The sequence below is a fragment of the Chrysemys picta genome, chromosome 1, assembly GCF_011386835.1.
Source record: "Chrysemys picta bellii isolate R12L10 chromosome 1, ASM1138683v2, whole genome shotgun sequence".
Lineage (NCBI taxonomy): Eukaryota > Metazoa > Chordata > Testudines > Emydidae > Chrysemys > Chrysemys picta.
The window spans coordinates 295,331,301-295,357,696 of record NC_088791.1 but is presented as its reverse complement, the minus strand read 5'-3'; the positions used below and the strand labels follow the sequence as shown (position 1 = coordinate 295,357,696).

The 26,396-nt window shown below is 43.7% G+C and overlaps 1 protein-coding gene across 6 annotated transcripts in view; it reads left to right on the top strand.

Moving 5' to 3' along the window:
* The window catches only part of LCP1 (lymphocyte cytosolic protein 1), a 67,076-nt gene extending 48,983 nt beyond the window's left edge, over nt 1-18,093 (top strand). For all 6 annotated transcript variants that reach the window (XM_065593563.1, XM_024104434.3, XM_042842711.2 and 3 more), the window contains 10 exons: nt 1,351-1,516; nt 3,280-3,422; nt 4,937-5,032; nt 5,593-5,788; nt 7,906-7,984; nt 8,285-8,399; nt 11,885-12,018; nt 12,821-12,944; nt 14,549-14,673; nt 16,568-18,093. In XM_065593563.1, the coding sequence (XP_065449635.1) occupies nt 1,351-1,516; nt 3,280-3,422; nt 4,937-5,032; nt 5,593-5,788; nt 7,906-7,984; nt 8,285-8,399; nt 11,885-12,018; nt 12,821-12,944; nt 14,549-14,673; nt 16,568-16,700 (1,311 nt within the window). In that variant the 3' untranslated portion in view covers nt 16,701-18,093. The remainder of the gene's footprint in view (nt 1-1,350; nt 1,517-3,279; nt 3,423-4,936; nt 5,033-5,592; nt 5,789-7,905; nt 7,985-8,284; nt 8,400-11,884; nt 12,019-12,820; nt 12,945-14,548; nt 14,674-16,567) is intronic.
* The last annotated feature ends 8,303 nt before the right edge of the window (nt 18,094-26,396 follow it).

Genomic DNA, 26,396 nt, shown 5'->3' with positions numbered 1-26,396 from the left:
TTCATTTTTTAAAGATGAAATTCTGGAAAATAAAATTCTACCTGCCAAGATCTAAATTCAGGTTTATTCTATTTCCTTTACAATAATATGTAGAGATACATTGATACAGTATATATGTACCTCTGTACCAGGATATAAATAAATATCTAATAATATATGGAGATATTCTATCTCCTAGAACTGGAAGAGACCTTGAAAGGTCATTGAGTCCAGCCCCCTGCCTTCACTAGCAGGACCAAGTACTGATTTTGCCCCAGATCCCTAAGTGGCCCCCTCAAGGATTAGAACTCACAACCCTGGGTTTAGCAGGCCAATGTGCAAACCACTGAGCTATCCTCCTCTCCCCCCCTCCCCTACTATATATGTACACATAACCCACTGTAGCCTTCAGTTACTCTGATTAAATGGAACATTAGCCAGGCTCAACTAAGCTTAGAAGCCATTAAATTTGGTTTCTGTGCTGCAGTCCACATTTTTTCCAGTTTTAATCCTCTTGGTCTTATTGATGCAGCACAGATCAATCCCTGTCAGATTTAGACATGATTTAATCAATATAGCTTATGCTTTAACTTAACCCTTTTACAACTGTCAAATAAAGAGAGGGTGATTATTTTTCAATGCTATAAATTTTTCATTTTATGACAATTTACGCTTTGTGTCCCTGTGTATTTTCTACCTAATCGAATGTACCCCTCACACTCACGGTGGTGAAATCCATGTGATAAATTGCAGAGCCAGGAAACAAATGGCATTTGTCATGCACCTTTGCCTGCCTCACCTGCCCTCTGCCCACTAGTCCATCTCCCCAGGGGCTTATTCGAACAACCCAAGCCTTTGAGCAGATTCAAACTGCCCTTTTGAAAAAAAAAAAGAAAAAAAAAAAAGCCACCTGCCCGAAATGTTTCTTCTTTCCATCCCACCACCTTGATATATTGAAGCTCCTTCTTTCCACCCCACACTCCTCAAAATATGGATTTTCTCTCTCATCCCATATTCCAGCAGTGTAAACACCAGAATGAGCAATATCCAGACAAGGACAAGTGAGGGACTTAAGGTCCAATGTCTTGTAACACTTCAGGACAAGAAATGGAAGCTTTTTAATTTTGCAAAGGAGAGGTTCCCTGTGCTGCAGAAGGGCACAGGACTTGCTTTTACTCCTGGGAGTTCTAAGCTATCACACCCTAGGCCCTGATCTGAAAAGGGTTATACCTAATTTTGCTCACTATATTTCCACTGAGTTCCCCACCCCCTCTTTAGTTCTCCTCCTCCCTCCCCTCCACTATTTACTTATTGCATAATAAGAAACCTCTTTCTCTCTCTCTCTCTCTCTCTCTCTCTCTCTCTTTTCAGGAAAATTTGAACCTTGCTTTGAACTCTGCCTCAGCCATCGGGTGCCATGTTGTTAACATTGGGGCTGAAGACTTAAAAGAAGGGAAACCTTACCTGGTCTTGGGCCTCTTATGGCAAGTTATCAAAATTGGCTTGTTTGCCGACATTGAGCTCAGCAGAAATGAAGGTACATGCGGTACACTCTCTCAAACCAGTGCTCTCATCTTTAGAAGTGTTATTTCAAGGAGTCCTGTGGACTCTTAGGGCTTGTCTCCACTTACTGGAGGAATTGACGCACGGTGATCGATCCACTGGGGGTTGATTTAGTGGGTCTAGTGAAGACCCGCTAAATTGACCGCCGATCACTCTCCCGTCGACTCCGGTACACCACCGGAACGAGAAGCATAAGGTAAGTCAACGGGAGAGTTTCTCCCGTGGATCCAGCGCAGTGTAGACACTGCAATAACTCAACCTAAGGTACGTTGACTCCAGCTACATTATTCAAGTAGCTGGAATTGTGTAACTTTGGTTGACTTAGCCCCATTGTGTAGACCTGCCCTTAGTCAAGTCTTCATTGCCTCTCTTCTTCACTACTCTGATTCACCCAGTTCTAGTCTCCATAAGCCCAGAGGCCCCAAACTTTCAGTCCAACCAAAATGTGTATCCTTGTCTCCTTACCTACACCTGGGGTCAGGAGCACATCATGCTACAGTCAGGAAGCCCTGCTGGTTTCCTGTTCTTCATAGAATCCAGTGCCAAATCTCCCTTCTTTTAAAAATGACACAAGCACACTGCTCTCCAACCATATATTTTCCTGCTGCTTCTTTCCCTTCTCCCCTGGATTTGATACCCAGTCACCAGCACTTCTTATAACCTGTACCATCACCGCCTCTGCCGTCTCCCCTGAACATATTGCTTGGCTTCTTCATTCTCCCCTCCACACTGCTGTCCTGCTGAGGGCTGGCAGTCCCACTGGTATCTCCAGTTGCAGAGAATGGCTCCATTTTCCTCTCTTCCACTTATTATATAGTGATGGTATTTAGAAGAGGCAGCAAAGCTCACTCTTCTTCCTTGTTCCCAGCTGTTTTTAAAGGCCTCCAGGCTCTCCTTGCAATGAAGAACCTGGCCACCTGTAGAAACAGCTGGAAACAAAGGAGGGAGCCAGCCCCAGGTGACCAGCCAGCTCTGTAAATCACCAGCCATTGCTCCAGAGACTACCAGTGATCCATAAACCACAGCCGGGAATTTCTGGAATATTCATACCTTACTTTCTAAACTGCCTTGCTCTCCATACTGATGCTCTTCATTCTTCCTGAAACTTAGTCTCTGTACCCTGCTTCACCGCTGCCCGGCAACATCTGTAGAGGTTACATGCATGAGACAATACACTGTAAGCTACAGATGTTACTTTTCTTTGCATGTTTAGTGTGCAAAAAGCTGGAAAGCATTCTGTGTCACTTGTGAATGAACAATGCTCTAATACATTGTGTTGTATTTTTTGTCTATGTAAAATGTAGCTCCTTAACATAAAATGAAAACCAAACACATTTGAGAATGTATGGCATGTGAAATAGAAAAACAAAATTAAAAAGCCAAAATGTAAATCTGCCAGTAGAATAACATTTTTTATTTGAGCACGGAAGGAGGAAGTGGGGTTTACAATTCTGTGATGCTACAGTTTGACAAAGCGCTGCCCAGAACAGAGCAAAATGGCTGTAACATCTCTAACAACCAATTAATTCCTTAATAATAAAATAACTGTAGGCTCAAGGGACAGCTTTCGCTTTACTTGAGCCTCTCAAATATATAAACACACTGATCTCCCCCATTTTCTTCGGTGGGAGAAGGATCAGGCCCTTGCTCAGTAAAGGAAGTTAAGAAGGATAAATTAAGAGCACAAATATTCCTGTGCATGGTGTTTATTTTTCTTTCAATTTTGTGCTTGCCCAGCTCTGATTGCCCTTCTGCGGGAAGGAGAGAGTCTAGAGGATCTGATGAAATTATCCCCAGAGGAACTGCTGCTGAGGTGGGCTAACTATCACCTGGAGAACGCTGGATGCAACAAAATCAATAACTTCAGCACAGACATCAAGGTATGAGAAACACTGATCAGCTACAGCAAAAATAACAACCCCAAGCTTCAGCTTTCTCCTCTGGACTGAGCTTGTTCACCTGGAGGTGATGGCTTAGGCCACAATCCTGAAAGCACGTATGTGTGCGCTTAACTTTAAGCTTGTAAATAGTCCCGTTCAATTCAATACGACTACTCACTTGATTAAAGTTAACCATGTGGGTAGAGTGTTTCCAGGGTTAGGGCTTTAGGGTATGTCTACACTGCAGCTGGAGGTGAACCTCCCAGTCTGGGATAGACAGAGTTGTGTTGGCAGCGCTTGCATTAGCATGCGAAAAATAGCAGTCTGGATATTGCAACACAGACCGAGGCTTGGGCTAGCCACCCAATAACAAATAAGAGTAGGAAGAAAATATGAAAGATTTTGAGCCCAATTCTGCAGTCACCTCATGCATAACATTTCCACTGAACTCAATAGATTTTTTTTTAACTCAATAGATATTTTTCCTGGAGAAGGGCTGTGGGACCCTCACCCTTACATAGGCAGGCTGGAGAGTTATCTAATGTAGCTAATTAAATCTAAACTATGATTTATGTCACATCAGTATTGGAAAATATAAAGTAAACATTGACTTCAACAGGGCCAGGATTTCAGCCTATGTAACTATTTACTACTTCTAATCAGCTTTGCCTCTTTTATAAATACATATGTTATACAATGAATGTATGCTTACAAGGAAGCATTTGGGTAGAAATCTGGAAACTTCAGTGGAATTACTTGTGCAATGAAGACAAATCTCAGCAGTAAAGGTTTGCAGGATATCACCTGGAGCCTTTTTCCATGTATCTAAATAGTAACAATTTCTTGGTCTTTTTTTCTTTTTTAAATCTGAATCTTTATTTGAAGGGCTGTATTTATGTTTAAGATGATTTCTGACGTGAGATTATTTTTTTGTACACATGGAACCAACACTATGCCTTATAAAGATGAAAGCAAACAGCCTGTGAAATCTTTGTCTTGTTCTAGCCTTTTCCTGAAAAAATGCTTGTTAACTTGTGTCAGCTTTAATGTCTGTCCTTGAAAATTTTACTTTGTACTTTGTGACCATTTCAACATTTCTTTAAACTCTGCTTTAAACTTCTGCTTCCTCCTTCTGTCTGTTCTTTTACTAAACCTTTAGCTGACTGACTTCTACAGCCTTATAAAGGTATATTTTTCATATCTCTAATTTAATATGTTCATATTAAATCAATTCTATCCTTTTTTCCTAAATGCAACATGCAGTATTGTCTAATGCTTCCAGCTTTTCCATATTTAACGTTTTAATTACTTTATAAAACAAACAGCTATGCAAACCAGAAGGCATACAATGGAAACTGTTAAATGCTTTCAGCTTGATTAATTTAATTATGTTGTCAAATGGTTGATGTAATAAAAACAAAGCATGCTTGCTCATTGTTCATCGGAAGTATTGGCAAGCAAAACCTGGCTTTAGATGTGACTTTTCCCCCCTTTGATTTCTTGGTCTGTTGCAGGACTCCAAAGCTTATTATCATTTGCTGGACCAAGTTGCCCCAAAGGGAAATGAAGAAGGTATTCCAGCTATTGCTATTGACATGACAGGATTAAGGGTAAGATGATACACACTTATACACTAACATTCCTAGAACCTAGGATGCGCTGTAATACCTAAACAAGCAAACTAGATTTACCATTGGAGTGTAATCCTGCATTCAAAAACCAAAAATGCAGAATTAAATTGATATGTTTTAGGTTAGATTGTACTAATGATAACAAACTATCTTCCAGCATGAGTTATCACAGAAGCTTTAAAAGCCAATGAACCAGCTAGACACATTAGCACTACTTTGCCAATATATGTTTACGGACATTTTTCTGGGTTATTTCTCAAGCTTATCCTATGTGTTAAGATTTATCTTAAACATTCATTTTAATGTCGCATGGTGTAGCACATTGATTTTAGTTAAAAGCAATTTGCAGATATTGACGTGATTTGTAATGTGGAAAAGGAAAATGTTATGGATTTAAACAAGAATGTGTTGTAGTTTTTACAGCATCAGTATGAAAAGAGACAGCACGTTCATGTGTATTATGAGTGTGATATTTCAGTGCTATTGGATGTCAACATATTTTCATGTTTTTGCTGACTGACGCGTTTGATATCTCTTAGGAGAAGGATGACATCCAGAGGGCAGAGTGCATGTTGCAGCAAGCAGAGAGATTGGGCTGCCGGCAGTTTGTTACTGCCACAGATGTAGTCCGTGGCAACCCCAAGTTAAACTTGGCTTTCATTGCCAACCTTTTTAACAGATATCCTGCCCTCCAAAAACCAGAGAACCAGGACATTGACTGGAGTTCTATTGAAGGTAAGGAAAATACAAATAAGAATTGGCATCCAACTGAGGCCTCTGACTTTTAACATGTAATTGAGACCTGGTTGGGTAATTCAGCTGTTAGCTCAACTTTCTCCTGCCATGTACTTACTGCAACATTAGCCAAGGCAGGTTTGAGGATGGGATATTGCTGTGTGTTACTTGCATGTGGCTTCAGATATAGTTGGCTCCCTTCACTGTAGGTGTATTTGTTTGAATGCACTGTGGCTTTATGCCTCCTTGGTTTGTCTAGACTAGAATTCGTGGTCCTGTTAAATTAGAATTAATTGACTAGGGAGGTTGTGGAATCTCCATCATTGGAGATTTCTAAGAGCAGGGTTAGACAAACACCTGTCAAGGATGGTCTAGATAATACTTAGTCCTGCCATGAGTGCAGGGGACTGGACTAGATGACCACTTGAGGTCCCTTCCAGTCCTACAATTCTATGACTCCACAAATGGTTGTTCCAGTTTTGTGTCCTGGAACAAACATTTATGGGATGTCTGAACTAGCATTTACAATTGTATTTGTCAATTAACTTGATTTAACTAACAAACAGCTAAGTTAAAACAAGAGCAAAAACTCTAGTCTAGACAAATCTCTTATGGAGTTATGAGAAAGGCACAGTTTGCTTTGTTGCACATCAGATCTCCTTTCTGAGCAAAGTGAGTTCTTGTCTTCTGTGGCACTAGAGCCACCTAAGCTTATTGACTTGAATGACTTCAGTATCTGTGTGGCTTACAGTTATTGTGAGCTGACCTTAGTTCTTTTATCCAATATGACAACTTGGAAATGTCCATTATAAACTTATTTCCTTTGTATGTAAACCTCCTAAAAAATTTTTGGACTGAAACTTCCTGCTTGGTCTCAGCCCAAAGTTGAATTTTTCTGGGAGGAGGTTCTGCTTGGAGATGTTTAAGTTAAATGAGCAGAAAAAAAGTATAATTTTCCCTCTTTGCTAATATTTTAGAGACTTTTTCTATGCACAAATAACTCACAAACATCTGAATGCAAAACTGTAAACTTTGCATCAATCAGCAACAGTCACTGATAGCTTTTTGAAGAATTCTAAAATATAGGTAAATTATAATCAATGAAAAGCAGGCTTTTGCACATGCTCAGTGTGACACTTCTATTAAATATTGTTGTGTAGCTGACAACAACAACAACAACAACTAAGGAGTTCTTTAAATGCAATTTCACCAGTCTGCAGTAGCAGCGCAGTTTTGCAAAGTGCTGATCTTTCTATCCCAGTGCAGCAAAAAACCTAAATTGTGTGCTCAAAACTAAGCATAAGCATATGAATTTCTTCACACACTGCACAGTCAACCTGTGGAACTCTTTGCCAGAGGATGCTGTGAAGGCCAAGACTATAACAGGGTTCAAAAAAGAACTAGATAAGTTCATAGAGGATAGGTCCAACAATGGCTATTAGCCAGGATGGGCAGGGATGCAAAACCATGCCCTGAAGTGTCCCTAACCTCTGTTTGCCAGAAGATGGGAATGGGCAACATGGGATGGATCACTTGATGATTACCTGTTCTGTTCATTCCCTCTGGGGCACCTAGCATTGGCCACTGTCGGAAGACAGGACACTGAGCTAGATGGACCATTGGTCTGACCCAGTATGGCCGTTCTTATGTTCTTATATGTTCTTATGAGTAGTCCTATTGAAGTCAATGAGATTTTTGTGTGTGCTTAAAGTTAAGTAAGTGCTTTGCTGGATTGAGGAAGAATGCTCAGCTCCATACAAGATCAATCTCTTATGTGGTGTGACTGCAGACAGCAACTCATCATAAATCTGTATTTTCAATTGCTTCTGACTTTCTCACAAAGCTCATGCTGAAATGTCTCATGATTCAACACAGACTAAAGTTGAATTTCTTAAGTAAGTTTGAGAACAATCTGCTCAAATATGACAGTGCATATGGTATGTACAGAACATTACCTACTGTTCTGTACTCTTGTATTTCACTGCCTGTTGATATCTCATTCTACATGTCATTTTAGCATATAGTAAAATCTGCATTTATATTTTCCTTGTTGTAAAAAGTTTATTTCACTGAAGTGTTGTCTTGAGGATCTGTTGATTGATATTCTGTTATTTTAGGTGAAACAAGGGAAGAGAGGACATTTAGGAACTGGATGAACTCCTTGGGTGTTAGTCCCCGTGTCAATCATTTATATAGGTAAGGAAAGTTATCCTTCCTTTAGATGACTAATGTGATCTACATCTTAAGAAAAAAGTATTTCTAGAAAACATGAACACATTGCTAGTCCTTATGAAAACAGATGCCTCTGTTTCATTCTTTAGGAAAATGTGATTCGTTCTACTAATGCTTAAATTAGAATCATAGAATATCAGGGTTGGAAGGGACCTCAGGAGGTCATCTAGTCCAACCCCCTGCTCAAAGCAGGACCAATCCCCAACTAAATCAACTGGATTCCTTGCTCACATTGTAAGTCACAATATGTTTCCATTGTTTCAGTGACCTGTCAGATGCCATGGTTATCTTCCAGCTTTATGAAAAGATTAAAGTGCCGGTAGACTGGAGCAGAGTGAACAAACCACCATACCCTAAGCTGGGTGGTAACATGAAGAAGGTAAAACAAATTGGCATGGTTCTTATGAGGTTATCTATTCCATTTCATCTACACTACTGCTTAAGTCGATGTAAGTTACATCGCTCAGGGAGAGGGGGGGTGAAAAAAGCTTACATCAACCTAACTCTTCTGCCTCTCAGGGAGAGCAATTTTAATGAGGCCAATGAAGGGATTAGGGATACTAGCACCATTACAGAGCGGCGTTCGGGATGCGGGATTACCGTATCCGAGGTGGAAACAAAACTTGAACGCCTTAATGGGGCTAAGTCGGGAGGACCGGACGATCTTCATCCGAGAATATTGAAGGAATTGGCGCGGGAAATAGCAGGCCCGTTAGCGATAATATTTAATGAATCTGTAAACTCGGGGGTGGTCCCGTTAGACTGGAGAATAGCTAATGTGGTTCCTATTTTCAAAAAAGGGAAAAAAAGTGATCCGGGTAACTACAGGCCTGTTAGTTTAACATCTGTAGTGTGCAAGGTGTTAGAGAAAATTTTGAAGGAGAAATTAGTTGAGGACCTGGAGGGTAGTGGCAATTGCGATAATTTACAACATGGTTTTACGAAGGGCAGATCGTGCCAAACGAATCTGATCTCCTTCTTTGAGAAGGTAACGGATTTATTAGATAAGGGAAATGCGGTGGACCTAATATACCTGGATTTCAGTAAAGCGTTTGATACTGTACCCCATGAGGAATTATTGGTTAAACTGAAAAACATGGGGATCGATTTGAAAATCCAGAGATGGATAAGGAATTGGTTAATGGGGAGAATGCAGCGGGTCGTATTGAAGGGTGAACTGTCGGGTTGGAGGGAGGTTACCAGTGGAGTTCCCCAAGGTTCGGTTTTGGGACCCATTTTATTTAATCTATTTATAACTGACCTCGGAACCGATTGCAGGAGTAGGCTGGTAAAGTTTGCGGATGATACGAAGGTGGGAGGCGTTGTAAATTCGGAAGAGGATAGGGATATCCTGCAGGGAGACTTGAATGAGCTTGTGAATTGGAGTGTCAGAAATAGGATGAAATTTAATAGTGAAAAGTGTAAGGTGATGCATTTGGGGATGACCAATAACAATTTTAGTTACAAGATGGGGACGCATTGGTTAGAAGTAACGGAAGAGGAGAAGGACCTAGGGGTCCTTGTAGACCGCAGGATGACTATGAGTCGACAGTGTGACGTGGCGGTGAAAAAAGCCAATGCTGTCTTGGGATGCATTAGGCGAGGTATATCTAGTCGGGATAAGGAGGTCCTGCTTCCGTTGTACAAGGCGCTGGTGAGACCTCATTTGGAGTACTGTGTGCAGTTCTGGTCTCCCATGTTTAAAAAAGATGAACTCAAACTGGAACGGGTGCAGAGAAGGGCCACTAGGATGATCAGAGGAATGGAAAACCTGTCGTATGAAAGGAGACTAGAGGAGCTTGGGTTGTTTAGTCTGACCAAGCGAAGGCTGAGGGGGGATATGATTGCTATCTTTAAATATATTAGAGGGATTAATACAAGGGAGGGAGATGAATTATTCCAGCTTAGTACTAACGTGGATACGAGAACGAATGGATATAAACTGGCCGTGGGGAAGTTCAGGCTTGAAATTAGACGAAGGTTTCTGACCGTCAGAGGGGTGAAATATTGGAACGGCCTTCCGAGGGAAACGGTGGGGGCGAGGGACTTGTCTGGCTTTAAGATTAAGTTAGATAAGTTTATGGAGGGAATGGTTTAATGGTAAAACATAGTTGTCAAGGAAAACCAAGCAATGGTAGGTAAATAGCATAATGGCTAAAAGGGGACAGGATGGAGACTCTTGCCTATATGCTCGGGGTCTTACTGATCGCCATATTTGGGGTCGGGAAGGAATTTTCCTCCAGGGCAGATTGGCTGAGCCTCTGGAGGTTTTTCGCCTTCCTCCGCAGCATGGGGCAGGGATCTCTAGCAGGAGGGTCTCTGCCGATTGAGGTCACTAATAACAGGATTGGGGACTTCAGCAGCAGAGTCCAGGGAAGGGGCGGGGATGGTTTTATGGCCTGCAGCGTGCAGGGGGTCAGACCAGATGATCATAGTGGTCCCTTCTGACCTTAAAGTCTATGAGTCTATGAGTCTATGAGTTATCTATTCCATTTCATCTACACTACTGCTTAAGTCGATGTAAGTTACATCGCTCAGGGAGAGGGGGGGTGAAAAAAGCTTACATCAACCTAACTCTTCTGCCTCTCAGGGAGAGCAATCTCCCATTGACTTATCACGTCTTCACCAGACCCACTAAATTGACGCCACTGCATTGATTGCAGTGGCGCTGATTTAGCGGGCCAGTGTAGACAATCCCATAGAGAGCAATAGACCCATACATAGCCCCATTCATTACAGATTGACTATGCACATGTTTGAAAATGGAACTGAGTCCTTAATCAACAAATTACAAAGTGTAAAGTCTGATTTGCCTTTGTTACTGTGGGTTACATTTTCAAAGAATTGTCAATCTGGCCTCCTTTTGTGTGTATGTAATTTTGCACCTACAGACACTTGCATCTGTATTCTTTCGAGTGCAAACAATAGCATGTAGCATCTGCATGTGACAGATGATTGTGCTTAAAAATGTCTGTGTAGGGACTTGCATGTGCCAGCAGACATTGTTCTCAAGTCATAAGTAGATCCAACCAAATTATATTTTTATAGTCTAATCAGTGTCTACTTTCCATGAGTTTCCTAATAAATTCAACAATGTTTCACAAACTGGATGGATGGTCAAACATTATTTGTGATATCAAGAAACTTGACATTTTTCTATCAATCTTTAAAAATGTATTAGTGAATAATTTTTCCCACTATCCAATTCGCTCTAATCACAAGTCCCGATATATGTCCAGGATGAGTCATGTGACACCCACATTAATTCCAGCCCTCCAGATCACCTCCACCACATGAAAGAAATAAGCAGATTTTAAACATTCCTGACACAGATACCTGACAAGCTGGCTAAGAGTTCCCCTCTGAATCTCCACTAACTACCCAGCTTTCTCCCAGCTCTACCACAGTGAGGAATTTTGGTCCGGAACATTCCCATACTATTTGTGAGTGAAGCAGCACAAGATGACTAAAGGACCGAAAACATTAATACTTAGGGACTGAAAACCTCAGTTATTGTCCCACACAATCACTCTGCGCTGCTGGAGGTGGGCATGACTGCACAATGCTGTACACTGTGTCTCCATATTTCCTGGTCTGTGTGATGGCATTTAGGCTTTGATGATATACACTAGCATTTCTATGTTAGATTTGTCTAAGCTGCCTATCCTCATAGAATCTAAGGGCCAGATCCTAAAACAGCCAAACCTCTGTACCCACATTGACCCCCATTGGATGGAGCTGCTGCCTGGATCCATTGGCAGGATCTGGCCTAAGTTCCCTGTAACAATTAAAGATAGCATGAATGCCCTGAACAGCAACTGTTTCACATTTACGAAGCACACTAACTGACTCTGTCATTAACAGCTTGAAAACTGCAACTATGCAGTGGATCTGGGAAAGAATCAAGCCAAGTTTTCCCTCGTTGGAATTGCTGGGCAGGATCTCAATGAAGGAAATCGCACACTAACCCTGGCCTTGATCTGGCAGTTAATGAGAAGGTACGCTAGTTGAACATATACATACTGCTGTTCTGGTATGGAGAGATTCCATGGAAATGGGGTGCCAGCACTCACCACTGCACAGGAGGATCAATACCATTATTATTATTCCTATTGTCTGTATTGCACCATAAGTGTTCCTGGCCCTCCACAGACCATAATTAAAAGGCAGGTCTTTGCACCAAGAAAGGAGAGAGAGAAAACATTGGAAGGTCAAAGGCTGAAGCAGTGGTTAGAAGTCCTGATCTTTGCTTTCTGTTATGGAAACACCTTGTTAGATCCTTTAGGGATGTCATGGATTTTCCATCCCTTACAGTCTGTAAGTCAAGACTGGGTGTTTTTCTGAAAGCTAGGCTCTAGCACAAACTGAAATGTTTGGCTTGAATCTCAGGGTGAGGTTCTACGGCCCATGTTATGTAGCAAGTCAGACTAGATGATCACAATGGTCCTTTCGGGCCCTAAAATCGACACATCTATTATGATTTGTAGATACTGTGGGCCTGAGTCTCCTTTGCACCACTCAAGCCATATAAAAGGGCCTCCTTAGCACATGGGAGTAAATGTAATTTGTACCTATTCTGAAGCCCCTTGATGCTGCCAGAGCAGTGTTAAGGGGCCATACTGTAAATGAGAATCAGCCCTGTACTTTGTATAAGTTAACATACCATGAGGGAACAGAATCAAGTGTGAGTGAAGACTGCAGCATTTGGCCCTTGTCAGGTTTCACAGATACACTATGCTACAATGCCAAGCTTTTTATAAAGCATGAAGTAGTAGACAGCATTTTGTCCTCTGTGTTAAGGTACACTCTGAGTATCCTGGAAGATATTGGTGGTGGACAGAAGGTCAATGACGACCTCATTGTCAACTGGGTAAATGAAACACTGACTGAAGCTGGAAAAAGTTCAGTCATCAGTAGTTTCAAGGTACAGTATTTCATGATAAGTCTCTGTTTTGGGACCCCGGGTGGGTACATGTGTGTACTGTTGTTTATTTTTCACTGCATTTTCAAGGGATGTTCAGATCTGGGGGTTCGGTTCAGGCTCATCTCTAAAGCTTTTTTAAAAATTACTGCATTTATGACATTCAAAACCTGAAGCTTTATACCCTGCTTGGATCCATCCCAAAGGGACCTTTATGCTAAGTGAGGTGATAATGAGAGTTTTAATCTCTGCCAGTCATGGTCAGCCTCACACAGCTGGAAAGTCACTTCATCAGTGAATGGGGTTGTAGTGAGGCAGTGAATTGTACAGTAGTGTCTTGTATAGCGCAGTTGTAGCCGTATCGGTGCCAGGATATTACAGAGACAGGGTGGGTGAGGTAACATCTTTTACCGGACCAACTTCTGTTGGGGAGGGAGAAGAGCTTTCGAGCCATACAGAGCTCTTCTTCAGGTCTGGGAGAGGAGTCTGGTGAGGCTGGGAGTTCCTTTCCCAGACCTGAAGAAGAGCTCTGTGTGGCTCGAAAGTTTGACTCTCTCACCAGCAGAAGTTGGTCCAATAAAAGATGTTTCCTCACCCACCTTGTCTCACGCAATGCCTTGGCATTCTGTGGTCATAGTTGTTCATGGCGTTCAATTTTTGTGACACAAAATCATTGCCTGTAGATCAGGGGCAATGGATTCTTCCTAAAAGTGTGTGGTGGGGGGGGGGGGGGAGAACACAGCCCCGCCCCCTCCGTGGCCCCACCCCTCCTTTTCCCTCTGAGCCTCCGGTCCTCCAGCCAAGCCAAAAGCTGTAGCTGAGTCAGGAAGCCCAGGACCCTCCACCTGCCCAAGGTGGGGGGGCCTAAGAACAACCCTCAGCCCATGTTCCTGCCCCCCGGGCCCTCTGCCCAGGACAGGTGGAGGTTCCGCAGCTCCCCACAGCTGCCTGCGTGGCTCTTATCCCGATCCAGCTCCAGCTTACAGCCTGGCCTGGGGGTGGGGCCTTGGGGGCTGAAGAACTGCAGCCAGGCCATGGTAAGAGCCACCGGGGCAGCTGTGGGGAGCTGCAGACCTTCCATCTGCCCTGCGCGGACATGGGCTGGGGGCTGCTCTCAGGCCGCCCAATCCCAGACAGGTGGAGGGTCCCTGGCTCCCCCCACAGCTGCCCGGACTCTCTGGGCCACTCTTACCCAGGTCAGGCTCCAGCTTCTGGCTGGCTTGGGGCGGGGTCTCAGGGGGAAGAAGAAGGGCAGAGGGCTTGCCTCCCCGTTCTGGCACCCCTGCTATAGATATAATAACATTGTGACACATATATTGCAATGCAGCAGCAAGATAACCATGCCAGGGTTATTGTGTGGCCATTGCAGCACCTTTTGACTCCATGTCACCTTTCGCTTCTTCTGCCCACCTCCTGGCTGGTTGGAGGGACAAGGTGGAATCCTGGTGACTCATTCCATGTCTCAGCACCCGCTGTGCTGCTTGTTGCAAAGTTCTAAACAGTATGTCATTTGAATGACCCATCCACTGTCCTTGAGCCATGATTATGGCTTTGTAGGACATCTGTCAATCTGTGTTTATATCCAATTGTATTTTCCCTCTGTGCAGGACAGCAAAATCAGCACAAGCATGCCAGTCCTGGATCTCATTGATGCCATTCAGCCAGGTTCCATCAAATACGACCTTCTGAAAACAGAGGACTTGAATGAGGAAGAGAAACTTAATAATGCTAAGTATGTGCATGCCATGGGACACTAGGGTTACATTACACTGTTTGTTCTTTTTGAAAAAAAAACTAATCATACTGTCTGCTTTTAATGTATATTTCATTTCCCCCTCCCAACTGTTCTGTTCCTTTCACTGCTTCCTGCACTTGTCTTTCTTCACATGGCCCCTTTCTCCCCCTCTCCTCATGCTCATGTTTCCCTGTTACCTACTTCTCTTCTCCTTCACATGCATCCTGGCTGTTTAGTTCCTTTCTCCTCTGCTGCCCTCAACATATTGCCCCAGCCCTTTCTCACTCTGGTGGCTGGCAGCTCCAGTCCCACTGGCGAATCCAGGCCGTGAGGGCAGCTCCTGTTTGCTATCCCCCTCCTCTGTAGCAGCACCCCGGTAAAGGCAGCTAGGTTGGCTCTTCTTTCTTGCTTCCAGCTGATTTGTAGGTTTATATTCTTTGTGGTGAAGTGCCTACACACTAGTAGAAGTCACTGGAAAGACAGGTGAGAGCCAGCACCATCTGACCAGCCTCTTCTCTGCAGGTCACCAGTGCTCCTATGGGCCTCAGGATGGGAACTGCTATACTACAAAAGTGGACTTAATCACAGATATATTTCCATTTTAAAACAAAATACCTGAAATTCAGCACTTCCTTTCCTGATCTGTCAAGTCTCTTCACCAAAGGAAAACTCCAGCTGGCAATAAAGGACCTGTGCAGCCTCACTGAAGTCAAAGTGATTGCAGCAGGCATAAATCAGGGAAGGGACTGGCTGAGAATTTTTCTCTTTATGTAGCATTAATAAACTTTACTTATTTAAAACAGGAACCAAAAAGTATTCTAGGAATATCACCCTCACCTCTGACTCCTTCCTCTCACAATAGATGTGTGCTTTGCTATCTCCTGTCCTTTAACCTCACCTATAACTACTGCCTAATGGATTCACTTCTTCCCTAGTGTTTGGAGGCACTCAGATATGATAGTGATGGGGGGGCCATAATAGTCCGTAGATAGAGAGAAGCTTATTGAATACCCTGTCTTCAATTGTTGCCTCACGTACCTCTAATCCATCTTCAGTCCTTTCTGGTTTGGCTTCCAGCCTCTCTGCTCCACTGAAACTGCTCATACCTCGGTCTTATGCCAAATCTCAGGGTCCCAAGGCCATTCTCATCTTCTTTGACCTGTCCTGCTGCTTTTGACACTGCAGATCATTCTCTCCTGCTTCCCAGCTTATCCTCCCTTGACTTTTCCAACACTTGTTCTCCCTGGCCATTCTTTTTGCATTTCTTCTGGTGTATCATCTTCCTCCCTTCTGCTACAGCCCATGTGAGTCCCACAGGTCTCTGTTCCCTCCTCTTCTTACTCTACCTTCTATATCTGGGTGAACTCATCAACTCATAACACTTTACTACTATCCATATGCCAACACCTCACAAATCTACCTTTCTACTTCTGGTCTGTCTCCATCCGTCTAATCTTGAATCTTGGCTTCACTCTCCAACATCTGGATCTGGACATCTTGCCACCACCTTAAATTTAATTATCAGAGGGGTAGCCGTGTTAGTCTGGATCTGTAAAAAGCGACAACAAGTCCTGTGGCACCTTATAGACTAACAGATGTATTGGAACATAAGCTTTCATGGGTGAATACCCACTTCGTCAGATGCATGCTTATGCTTCAATACGTCTGTTAGTCTATAAGGTGCCACAGGACTCTTTGTTGCTTAAATTTAATATAGTTCAAACCAAACTCATGATCTTTCATCTGAAACATTGTGCACTCCCCCATTCTCTGTCACTGTTGAACTCACCTCCAATCTACTGTTTATCTGTATGAAGCACAAGAAGTTGTTAAACAAATTGATTACTAAGGTTGCTTCTTACATTTCTTTTAATTTTTCCCCCCAATGTAGATATGCCATCTCTATGGCAAGAAAAATTGGAGCAAGAGTCTATGCCCTTCCAGAAGACCTGGTTGAAGTAAAACCCAAAATGGTCATGACTGTGTTTGCTTGCCTTATGGGAAAAGGAATGAAGAAAGTTTAAGCCATAAAAGACTGATACTCATGACTGGTATATGCCCCCTGACTCCCTCAGACCGGACGTTCCTCAGACTCAGATATCAAGGAAATATGCTGTCTTGGTACTTTCCAAAGCATGAATGCTAGACAAGGTTCCAAATCATACAAAAGATGACATGCATATCCAGCAAAACAATCTACCATGTTCTGTATGGAACAGCAATGTGCTTGATTTCTTTGCCACATTATCCCCTTTGCTAGATGTAGCCTTTTCTCCTTCCTGAATATGTTTCCAAACAACACGAGCTTTACATGTGCTGATATTAATGGCTGTCCAGGTCATAGTCTGGAGATCACCTGGCATATTTGTTTTGGAAGCAGGATTAGGTTATACACCTTTTTCAGGATTGTGAAATGTTACATTAACTCTCTTATAGGTGTTCATGCTTGTAACATTTACGCTATGCTTTCCTTCAGCTTGTACCTGGAACTACAAAAGAGATTTCCTTAAGCCAATGCAGGTACTGCATAGTGTCCTTATCAGTGTTTATTTTTCAGTGATAGTAAAATCCACTCTGTTGGGAAACTCTTGTGGCAACAAAAGTGCTAATTAAGGACCTTATTGTGGCACCCTTATTCAGACTAAGTAGTACTTTACACCACGAGTAGTCCCAGTGCTATCAGTGGCATTACTTGCAGAATATGACATTAATCATTGAATAAAAGTCTGGCCCTCAGAGCATCCTAATTCTGTGAGACCTTCACAGCCCACGTTGTGCAAGATGATCATTCATTTTTATTTCATGACATGCTTTAAAACACAGCAAGAACATCCTTAAAATGAAATCTGTGCTAAAGAACTTAAGGAGAGGTCTACTCACGTAGTAGCAACAATACAGCTGGGACCAGAGTGAAGTGAACATAAGGCCACATAGTGACAGATTTATTTATCAAACAATAATTCAGCCCTGCTAACAACTTTGAACAGGCTTGCAGACAATACAAGGTATGCTACTGAACACACAAGGGGCCAGGGCCCTGATTAAGCAAGGCAATTCAGCATGTACTTATCTTAATTAGGCACATGCTTAAGTGCTTTACGGAATTGGGGCCCATTTCCTCAACTGGGGTAAAAAAGCATAGCCCACATTGACTTCAACATAGCTCTGTCAGTTTACTCTAGCTGAGGATCTAGCCCTATCTGTTTAGAATAATTGAAATACATTGCACTGAATCTATTCTTTGGCATGTGGTATTCATTGTTATGCTCATTAAGTGCATTCTACTGTAGTTCAAATGCAAAAGAAGTGAGTTTTGCCTTAATGCACATTCTTTCCCCCTGCGAAATTGCCTTAATGAAGAATAAATATACAATGATGAGAAAAGCCTCTCTAAATAAAACATTCTATAAGTCAAAATTTAAGACTTTTCCTTTCAGTGATATATGTGCTAATGATGTGATAAGTACTGTATGCTTGTACAACTGACACATACAGATTTTAAAACAAACTCATGGGACTCAATATATGTAGACTTGTATGCTGGACTTGTACATTATATAATCCACCACTCCGTATCACCGCACTTTATGGACACTAGCCATCAACATTAACTTTACTGCTTTATTTGTTTTGTAATGGAAATATGCTGTTGGGTGTACAATATTGATTAGAAAGGCTAGATTCTGCCACCCATATTCATCTTGAGTAGTAACTTGCTCCTGACCAGATTCTGCTCCCTTACTTGTATTGAGTAATACCTTACTCTCTGAGTGGTCCCAGTGACTTCAGTGAGACGGTTTGCATGGAAAGGCATGGAGTGAGGATAGCAGAATCTGGCCCTTTGTGTTTAGTTCTTTTGATTGAAAAGGGAATGCTGATGGAATCAAGTGCAACTCGATGTGAGTAAGGGTTGCAGAATCTGGCCCTAACTGTGTACTAAAGATTTTGAAAGGAATATAATCCCATGGTACATTTAATTATGTCATTATATATCCCATCGTGTGATGTGTTGGTAGAGCAGAAGAACTTTTTTTATGATACATTTAGCTATGATTGGCATTATAAAAAATCATGGTTCTCGAACCCAGGTCCACAGGCAACCCTGATAGCCCAGCTGTGATCCAGCAGCATGCTAGTAGCTGCTAGGCTGAGTGGTTAATGGAGCCTAGACCCACCAGAGGCACCACCCCCAGGAGTCCTGACTGGAGGAGTGCGTGCTCCCACGGATGAGTCTGGCTCTTCTACGTAAGCCAGAAAGAGGCACAGGAAGTTGTCTGGGCAACTGGGTGAGTTCCTGGCTGGCTGCTACACTGGCCCCTGCCTTCTCACCTGACTCCTGAGCCCTGATTCCCTGACTGGTTCTTGCCTTCTTACTGTGTTCCTGATCCCTGCCCCTGTTCTTACGCTCCAGCTCAGACCCTAGGCCCTGGTATTCAGCCTCTGACTCCAGTTCTGACCTTTGGCTCTGATTCCTGGCTCTGATTCCAGCTTGATCCTTGACTCTGGTATCTGGTGTCTGCCTCTGGTTCTGACCCTAGGCTCTGGTTTCTGGCTCCTGACTCCTGCTCTGACCACTAGGTCAGACTGTCCACATTCCGATCCCTAACAGTTTGCATGGACCTTTAGCCTCCCAGGGTTGACTCTTCTGGGAAAGATGCAAGCAGAAGAGCTCTCCCACTGCACGTGTGCCAGAATCACCAAAGCAGGAAGCCTGCCAGCAGGCAGACATCCAAGCGATGCAGACCCAAATTACACAGCTGCCAACCGAGAACCAGATGTTACAGGAACAAGTACTTCAGCTTTGCACTGAGAAATCTGCACTTTGGACCTGGCCTGCAGCATTGATCCAAGACCTGTGATTCCGCTGCCAGAACCATCAGAGAGTCCAAGGTCTCATGAACCACTGCTGCTTCCTGTTCCTACTTCACCTGCAAGTTTACTTTTCCAATGAGGCCAAGGTAGGCCTGGTAATTAGCCTGTTGACTGGGGAAGCATTGGCCTAGGCCTTCCATTTACTAGAGATGACAGTCTAGTACAAGCCAACTGGAATGCCTTCCTAGGGTTGAGCTTGACTATCTTTGACAACCCCTATCGTGGCTCCTCGGCCAAGTCTTCCCTATGAAAACTCCAGTGAGGGCAAGGCACAGCTGCCTCCCGCTACGTGGTGCATTTCTGTCAACTCATATCAGACACTGAGTGGAACAAAGTGGCCCAGCTGTAACAAATCCGATGAGGCCTACAAGAGGAGGTTAAGGACAAGCTGGCTCAAGTAGAAACCCAACAGGTGTGGATGCCTTCATTGACCTCGCTATTTAGATCGACAATTGTTTATGTGAGCGGCAGGAAAAGAGGGTTGTCACAGCCACCTAGCCCATGGCCCCTGCTGTTAAACCCTGCTCAGCACACTACTCTGATGCCAGTAGACCAGGCTTGTCGATAACTTAACCTTGAGGGAAAGGAACAATGACGACACCTCAACCTTTGCTTCTAGGCCACCCCATCTCAGAAACTCATAGACTTTTAGGCCAGAAGGAACCATCATGATCATCTAGTCTAAGCTCCTGCACATTGCAGGCTGCAGAACCTCACCCATCCACTCCTCCAATAGGCCCATAATCTCTGGCTGAGTTACTTGAAGTCTTCAAAACTTGATTTAAAGATTTCATGTTACAGCAAATACACCATTTACTCTAGTTCAAAGCATGGCCCATGCAGCAGAGTACAGTGACCCTCTTCCTCCCTTCCCAGGTCTCTCCATCTGCCTTATTCAGAACCCAGCCCAAAAGGAGACAGGAAACAAGCCGGCCAAGGCTTGGTAAATGAGGGCTGGCTTGGGCATCACAACAGCATATGCCATCAAGTCTCCAGCCCCAGTCTTGATCAGAACACGCACTGGGTCCTGCCGGTTGACTCCAGGCCTTCAGGTACTGACCTGATTACATATTTCTGGACAGTCCAGATGTCTTCCTGTGCAGTGGGCCCTCATTGACACACATGCAGCTGATAACTTTATGGATATGTTGATAGTCCCAGTCTGCCCTGGACCTGGGAGACATAACTGATGGGTGCCATCTATCCTCAGGGCTGCTGAGCATAGAAACTGTATCTTTCGAGGTTCAGCACTGGGAAATGCTGCAATTTCATGTGATCCACACACAGTACTTTCTCCTGAGCCTAGGCATCTTCTGGCCGACTGTCCACAACCCTCTTGTCCATTGGCAGGAGCAAAGGGTCAGTTTTCTCTCAGAACTTTGCCAACAGCATTGCCTTGTTAAAGAAGGTGTGGGGTCATGTACCTCTCCTTAGTGGGACTCCAATGGAGGTGACTGACCTGCCAGGTCTGTCACTGATTCTGCACCCTAACTCCCTTTTAAATATAGTGACTTTGCTGATGTATTCAAAAAGAAAAACGCTGATTCCCTGTCTCCACAAGTGCCTTATAGACTTGCAACCAGGGGTGAAGATTCTGTTTGACCACGTTTATGCCATGTCAGAGCCTGAGTTGGTCATTCTATGCAGGTATCTCCAGGAGAACTTGTTTGTCAATCCACTTGCTCACCAGGGCACCTGTCCTCTTTTAAAAAAAAACAAAAGCAAACATAAAGATGGCCATCCCTGCCTCTGTTTTGAACCAGATAACTATAAGGAATAGATACCCTTCTACTCCTGCACCCCAAACTATTGGGTCATGTGGGGGCCACTTGAATATTCATGGAACTGGATCTCCAGAGAGCATATAACCTCATATGTATCAGAGTGGGAGATGGGTGGAACCAGGGGCGGCTCTATGTATTTTGCCACCCCAAGCACGGCAGTCAGGCGGCTTTTGGCGGCATGCCTGTGGGAGGTCCGCCGGTCCCGCGCCTTTGGCGTACCCACCGCCAAATTGCCGCTGAAACCGCGAGACCGGCGGACCTCCCGCAGGCATGCCGCCAAGGACTGCTGCCCTCAGGGCAACCGGCAGGCCGCCCCCCGCAGCTTGCCACCCCTGGGTGGAAGACCTCTTTTTGGAACCGCTACAGCCATTTCAAGTACCTCATAATGCCATTCAGTCTAATGAACTCCCCTGCCACATTCCAAAATCTCATCAATTATGTATTTCTGGACATCCTGGACCAGTATGTGGTAGTATGTCATGATGATATACTTGTTTTCTTGGGCTGTCCTGAGCAATATACCATACATGTCTGAACCCTTCTGGAGAGACTTTGCCAACATGTCTTTTATGCCTCTTTGGAGAAGTGTGCTTTTGACAGTGCCTCCGTAGAATTTCTGGGGATTAGTCTGTCTCCAGAGAGTTTCAAAATTGACCTGTAAAAAGGAAGAACTTTTCATTGTCTCTTTCTCCCTACTTTTCTATCTCCCCAAAAGGCACCAGCTGTCTTTTAGTCTTCACTTCCAAAGCAAGCTTGCTTTGTAAACTGTTTCATGATTGATTTTCAGTGCACAAGTCATCATAATTTAGAAAGATTCAAAAAGGCTTAGACGTTTATATGAATAAGAATAGAGCATCAGCAGTTGCACTGGCTAGGATGAAAATTACAAGGGCTCAATCAGCATGCTCCAGGGCATAATCTGATCACCAGATGGAGTCAGAAAGAAATGTTCCCCCATGGTATAGTAGAACATAATTAGGTGCATTATGAGGATTTTACACCTTGCTTTAAATCATGTGGTCCTGGCTTCTTTCAGAAACAGAATACCAAATTGGATGGGTGCTTGCTATGTTTTACTGTGGCTGTACCAAGGGGTATATCTACATTATAATGACATCAAACCAGAACTCTAGTTCTGCAACATTTTGTTCCCCCTCTGAAGTTTGGTAAAGTTTGGATCCAGATATTAACTTTACAACTGGCCCATACCTATGGCAGGGCCAAATCAGAACATTAGATTCTGGTTTCTAATGTGTTCAAACTTTGGGGTAATTCAGATCTGAATCCAGATCTGAGCTTGGGCCCATCTCTAAGAGATGCTGCAATAATCAAAGTAAAGGTGACTCTATTGCTGACTATGACAATTTGTACAACATGGGCTATATCTTGCTTTCATTCCATGTGTGGAACCCAGAGGATGTAGCCCGTAACTTTCAAAAATGTGTTAAAAAGTCCCAGAATTCTGCATCAGTAGCTTTTGTGACTTTGCTAGGTATGACGCTTCCCAGAGGTACCCAGGGTTGTGAGCCACCTCGCAACCACCTGCCCTGAACATGAGGAAGTCTTGTCTGTGCCTGCTGTGGGTCAGGTCCCTGACTCCAGCAGCCACGGGCAACACAAGCTCTCTCTTCTAGGCCTACAGAGGCCCCACACTCTCTCTCTACAGGTTAGCGGTAGGCATACACCAACCATGGAGCCCGCTGAGCATCTCCCTGGAGCGTCTATCCCCTGGTCCACTGGACACATGCGGTATTCACAGATTACCTCTTCCAAAGAAGCAGTGCACCCCAGCTTACCAGTTCTACCCCAGATCATCGCTCCATTTGACACATAGCACTTAGATATGTTTTTAGGGAAAACAAGTAAAAGATTATTTAACAAAATACTGTGTAGAGATTCAAGTGACATATGCCATCATATGCCAGCAATGCCCCTCTGCTATGTACATTGGCCAAACTGGACAGTCACTACGCAAGAGGATAAATGGACACAAGTCAGATATCAGGAATGGCAATATACAAAAACCTGTAGGAGAACACTTCAACCTCCCTGGCCACACAATAGCAGATGTAAAGGTAGCCATCTTACAGCAAAAAAACTTCAGGACCAGACTCCAAAGAGAAACTGCTGAGCTCCAGTTCATTTGCAAATTTGACACCATCAGATCAGGATTAAACAAAGACTGTGAATGGCTATCCAACTACAGAAACAGTTTCTCCTCCCTTGGTGTTCACACCTCAACTGCTAGCAGAGCACCTCACCCTCCCTGATTGAACTAACCTCGTTATCTCCACACTGATATATACCTGCCTCTGGAGATTTCCATTACTTGCATCTGAAGAAGTGAGGTTCTTACCCACGAAAGCTTATGCTCCCAGTACTTCTGTTAGTCTCAAAGGTGCCACAGGACCCTCTGTTGCTTTTTACAAGTGACAGAAGGTAGAAGTATTGGAAACAAATGGTTACATATAAAATAAAATCATAATTTGCATTCTAGACTTACCTAACTAGTTACTTTCATGTCTTATAGAGCAATGCTCAACCAAGGCGCTTCCAGCGATTTACAGCCAGGCTTGATATGATCTTCCATTCATGAGACAAGGCATAATGTCAGCTTGCCTCCTTGATGAAAGACGCCGGGAGTCTCTTGTGCCTTAGACATAGCAGGACAGTCCTTTATTCTTTTTCATAAACAGGACCCCCTCATCCTCCCTTCCCCCTGCCCCTCCCACTGACTGGGTTTTCCTGTGGCTTCCTTTGTTGTCCATTTAGCAATCTTTTGATTAGCATCAGGCTCAGTTTGCAGCTAAACCACACAATGGACAATACATAATGACCAGATAGGGAGATAAGCATCTGCTGCACACTACCTAGAAGGAACCTATCCAAGGCATGCCACCTTCTGGTGACCTGCCTTACCTTAAGAATGTAATTTTCAGTATCAATACACAATGTCTTCAATAAACCTCTACCCCAATATAACGCGACCCGATATAACACAAATTCGGATATAACGCAATAAAGCAGTGCTCCGGGGGGGTGGGGCTGTGCACTCCGGTGGGCCAAAGCAAGTTTGATATAACGCGGTTTCACCTATAACGCGGTAAGATTTTTTGGCTCCTGAGGACTGCATTATATTGAGGTAGAGGTGTATTACCTTTACATACATTTCACAATGATTATGATGACCTGGAGGCTACTGGCTCTTCGTAGAGACATCACATGCCTCCCTTTGGTGAACTAACATGTATATATATATATACACCTGACTTAGGGGATCTCTGTTCACCCCATGTGTCCTCAACCAGTTGGCATCAAGAGGTTCCCTGGGTCACATTAGGATATGCAAAAGGTTTGTGTGGGTCTGTTGCAAAAGTGTGAACTTTGTAACTCTGTGATCCTATATGCGAGATATTATTATTATTTACTTAGATTGTGGTTGTGACTAAAGTGTGCCCTGAAGAATGTCCAATCTAAACAAACTAAAAAAAAAGCAGTGCAGTGAGAAATTGTAAACATTTAAAAACCTTTCTGAAGATACCTTTAAATGTTATCATCCTAGAGGGCAAGACTGTCTTGCTAACACAGAGCCACACTTTTGAAAGGGGCCCCAACCTCCCCTCCAAATATGTACCTTCAACAGATATAAACAGGTGCAGGTGCAATTGATGGCAGTTAGATAGCTAACCATCTGAACAATGGATGTGGTCACATACTTATGCAAATGCTCATTTGCATCTCCAGCATTCATCCATCCACCTGTCTACTGCATATCTATGCAGTGGTGTTGTAGCTGTGTTGACTCCAGGATATTAGAGAGACAAGGTGGGTGAGGTAATACCTTTTATTGGACCTACTTCTGTTGGTGAAAGAGACAAGCTTTCGAGCTACACAGAGCTCTTCTTCAGGTCTGGGGAAGGTACTAAGAGTGTCACAGCAAAATAAAAGACCAGACAGATAGACACTGCGTATCTATGGCAGTTCTAATATGCCTGTTGCTGTAGCAGCTGGGCATCAGTGTACTAACAGCAGCAGGCACAAAACTGCAGTCAAAAATTGGAGACTGTTTTTAAAAAATTAGTCCATGATGTCTATTTCCTTCTGAGGAACTCTCCAGCTATGATTCAGCATCAACAATGATGTTGCCTCCTTTCTTAGGGTACGTCTTCACTAGCAATCGATTTATCTGGGATCGATATATTGCGTCTCGTTAAGACGCGATATATCGATCCCCGAATGTGCTCACCGTCGACTCCAGAACTCCACCAGAGCGAGCGGCGGTAGCGCAGTCGACGGGGAAGCCGCGGCCGTCGATCCCGCGCCGTGTGGACCCCAGATAATTCAGATTTCAGGAATGGCAATATACAAAAACCTGTAGGAGAACACTTCAACCTCCCTGGCCACACAATAGCAGATGTAAAGGTAGCCATCTTACAGCAAAAAAACTTCAGGACCAGACTCCAAAGAGAAACTGCTGAGCTCCAGTTCATTTGCAAATTTGACACCATCAGATCAGGATTAAACAAAGACTGTGAATGGCTATCCAACTACAGAAGCAGTTTCTCCTCCCTTGGTGTTCACACCTCAACTGCTAGCAGAGCACCTCACCCTCCCTGATTGAACTAACCTCGTTATCTCCATACTGATTTATACCTGCCTCTGGAGATTTCCATTACTTGCATCTGAAGAAGTGAGGTTCTTACCCATGAAAGCTTATGCTCCCAATACTTCTGTTAGTCTTAAAGGTGCCACAGGACCCTCTGTTGCTCTCAACTCAAATTACAGCTTTCTAGAAAGAAGAAACACTGAGGTGAATCCTAAGGATTTCGTCAGGAATCAGGGCCTACAGCAGAGCCAGTCTCTGGGTAACCTGACGAGTGCCTGATCAGTTGGAAGAGTCAGCAGACTGGCTCTTAAGCCCAGCAGCAGCAGCAGTTCGGTGGCTGTTCAAAGCATTTGCCCACAGTTGTGACTGCTCCTGAGCCTGCTTGTTTCTTGTCCTGCATGGACCCAGCCGTGCCCCTGCCTTGATAACCCGGCTCTGATCCTCAGCTCTGATTCCTG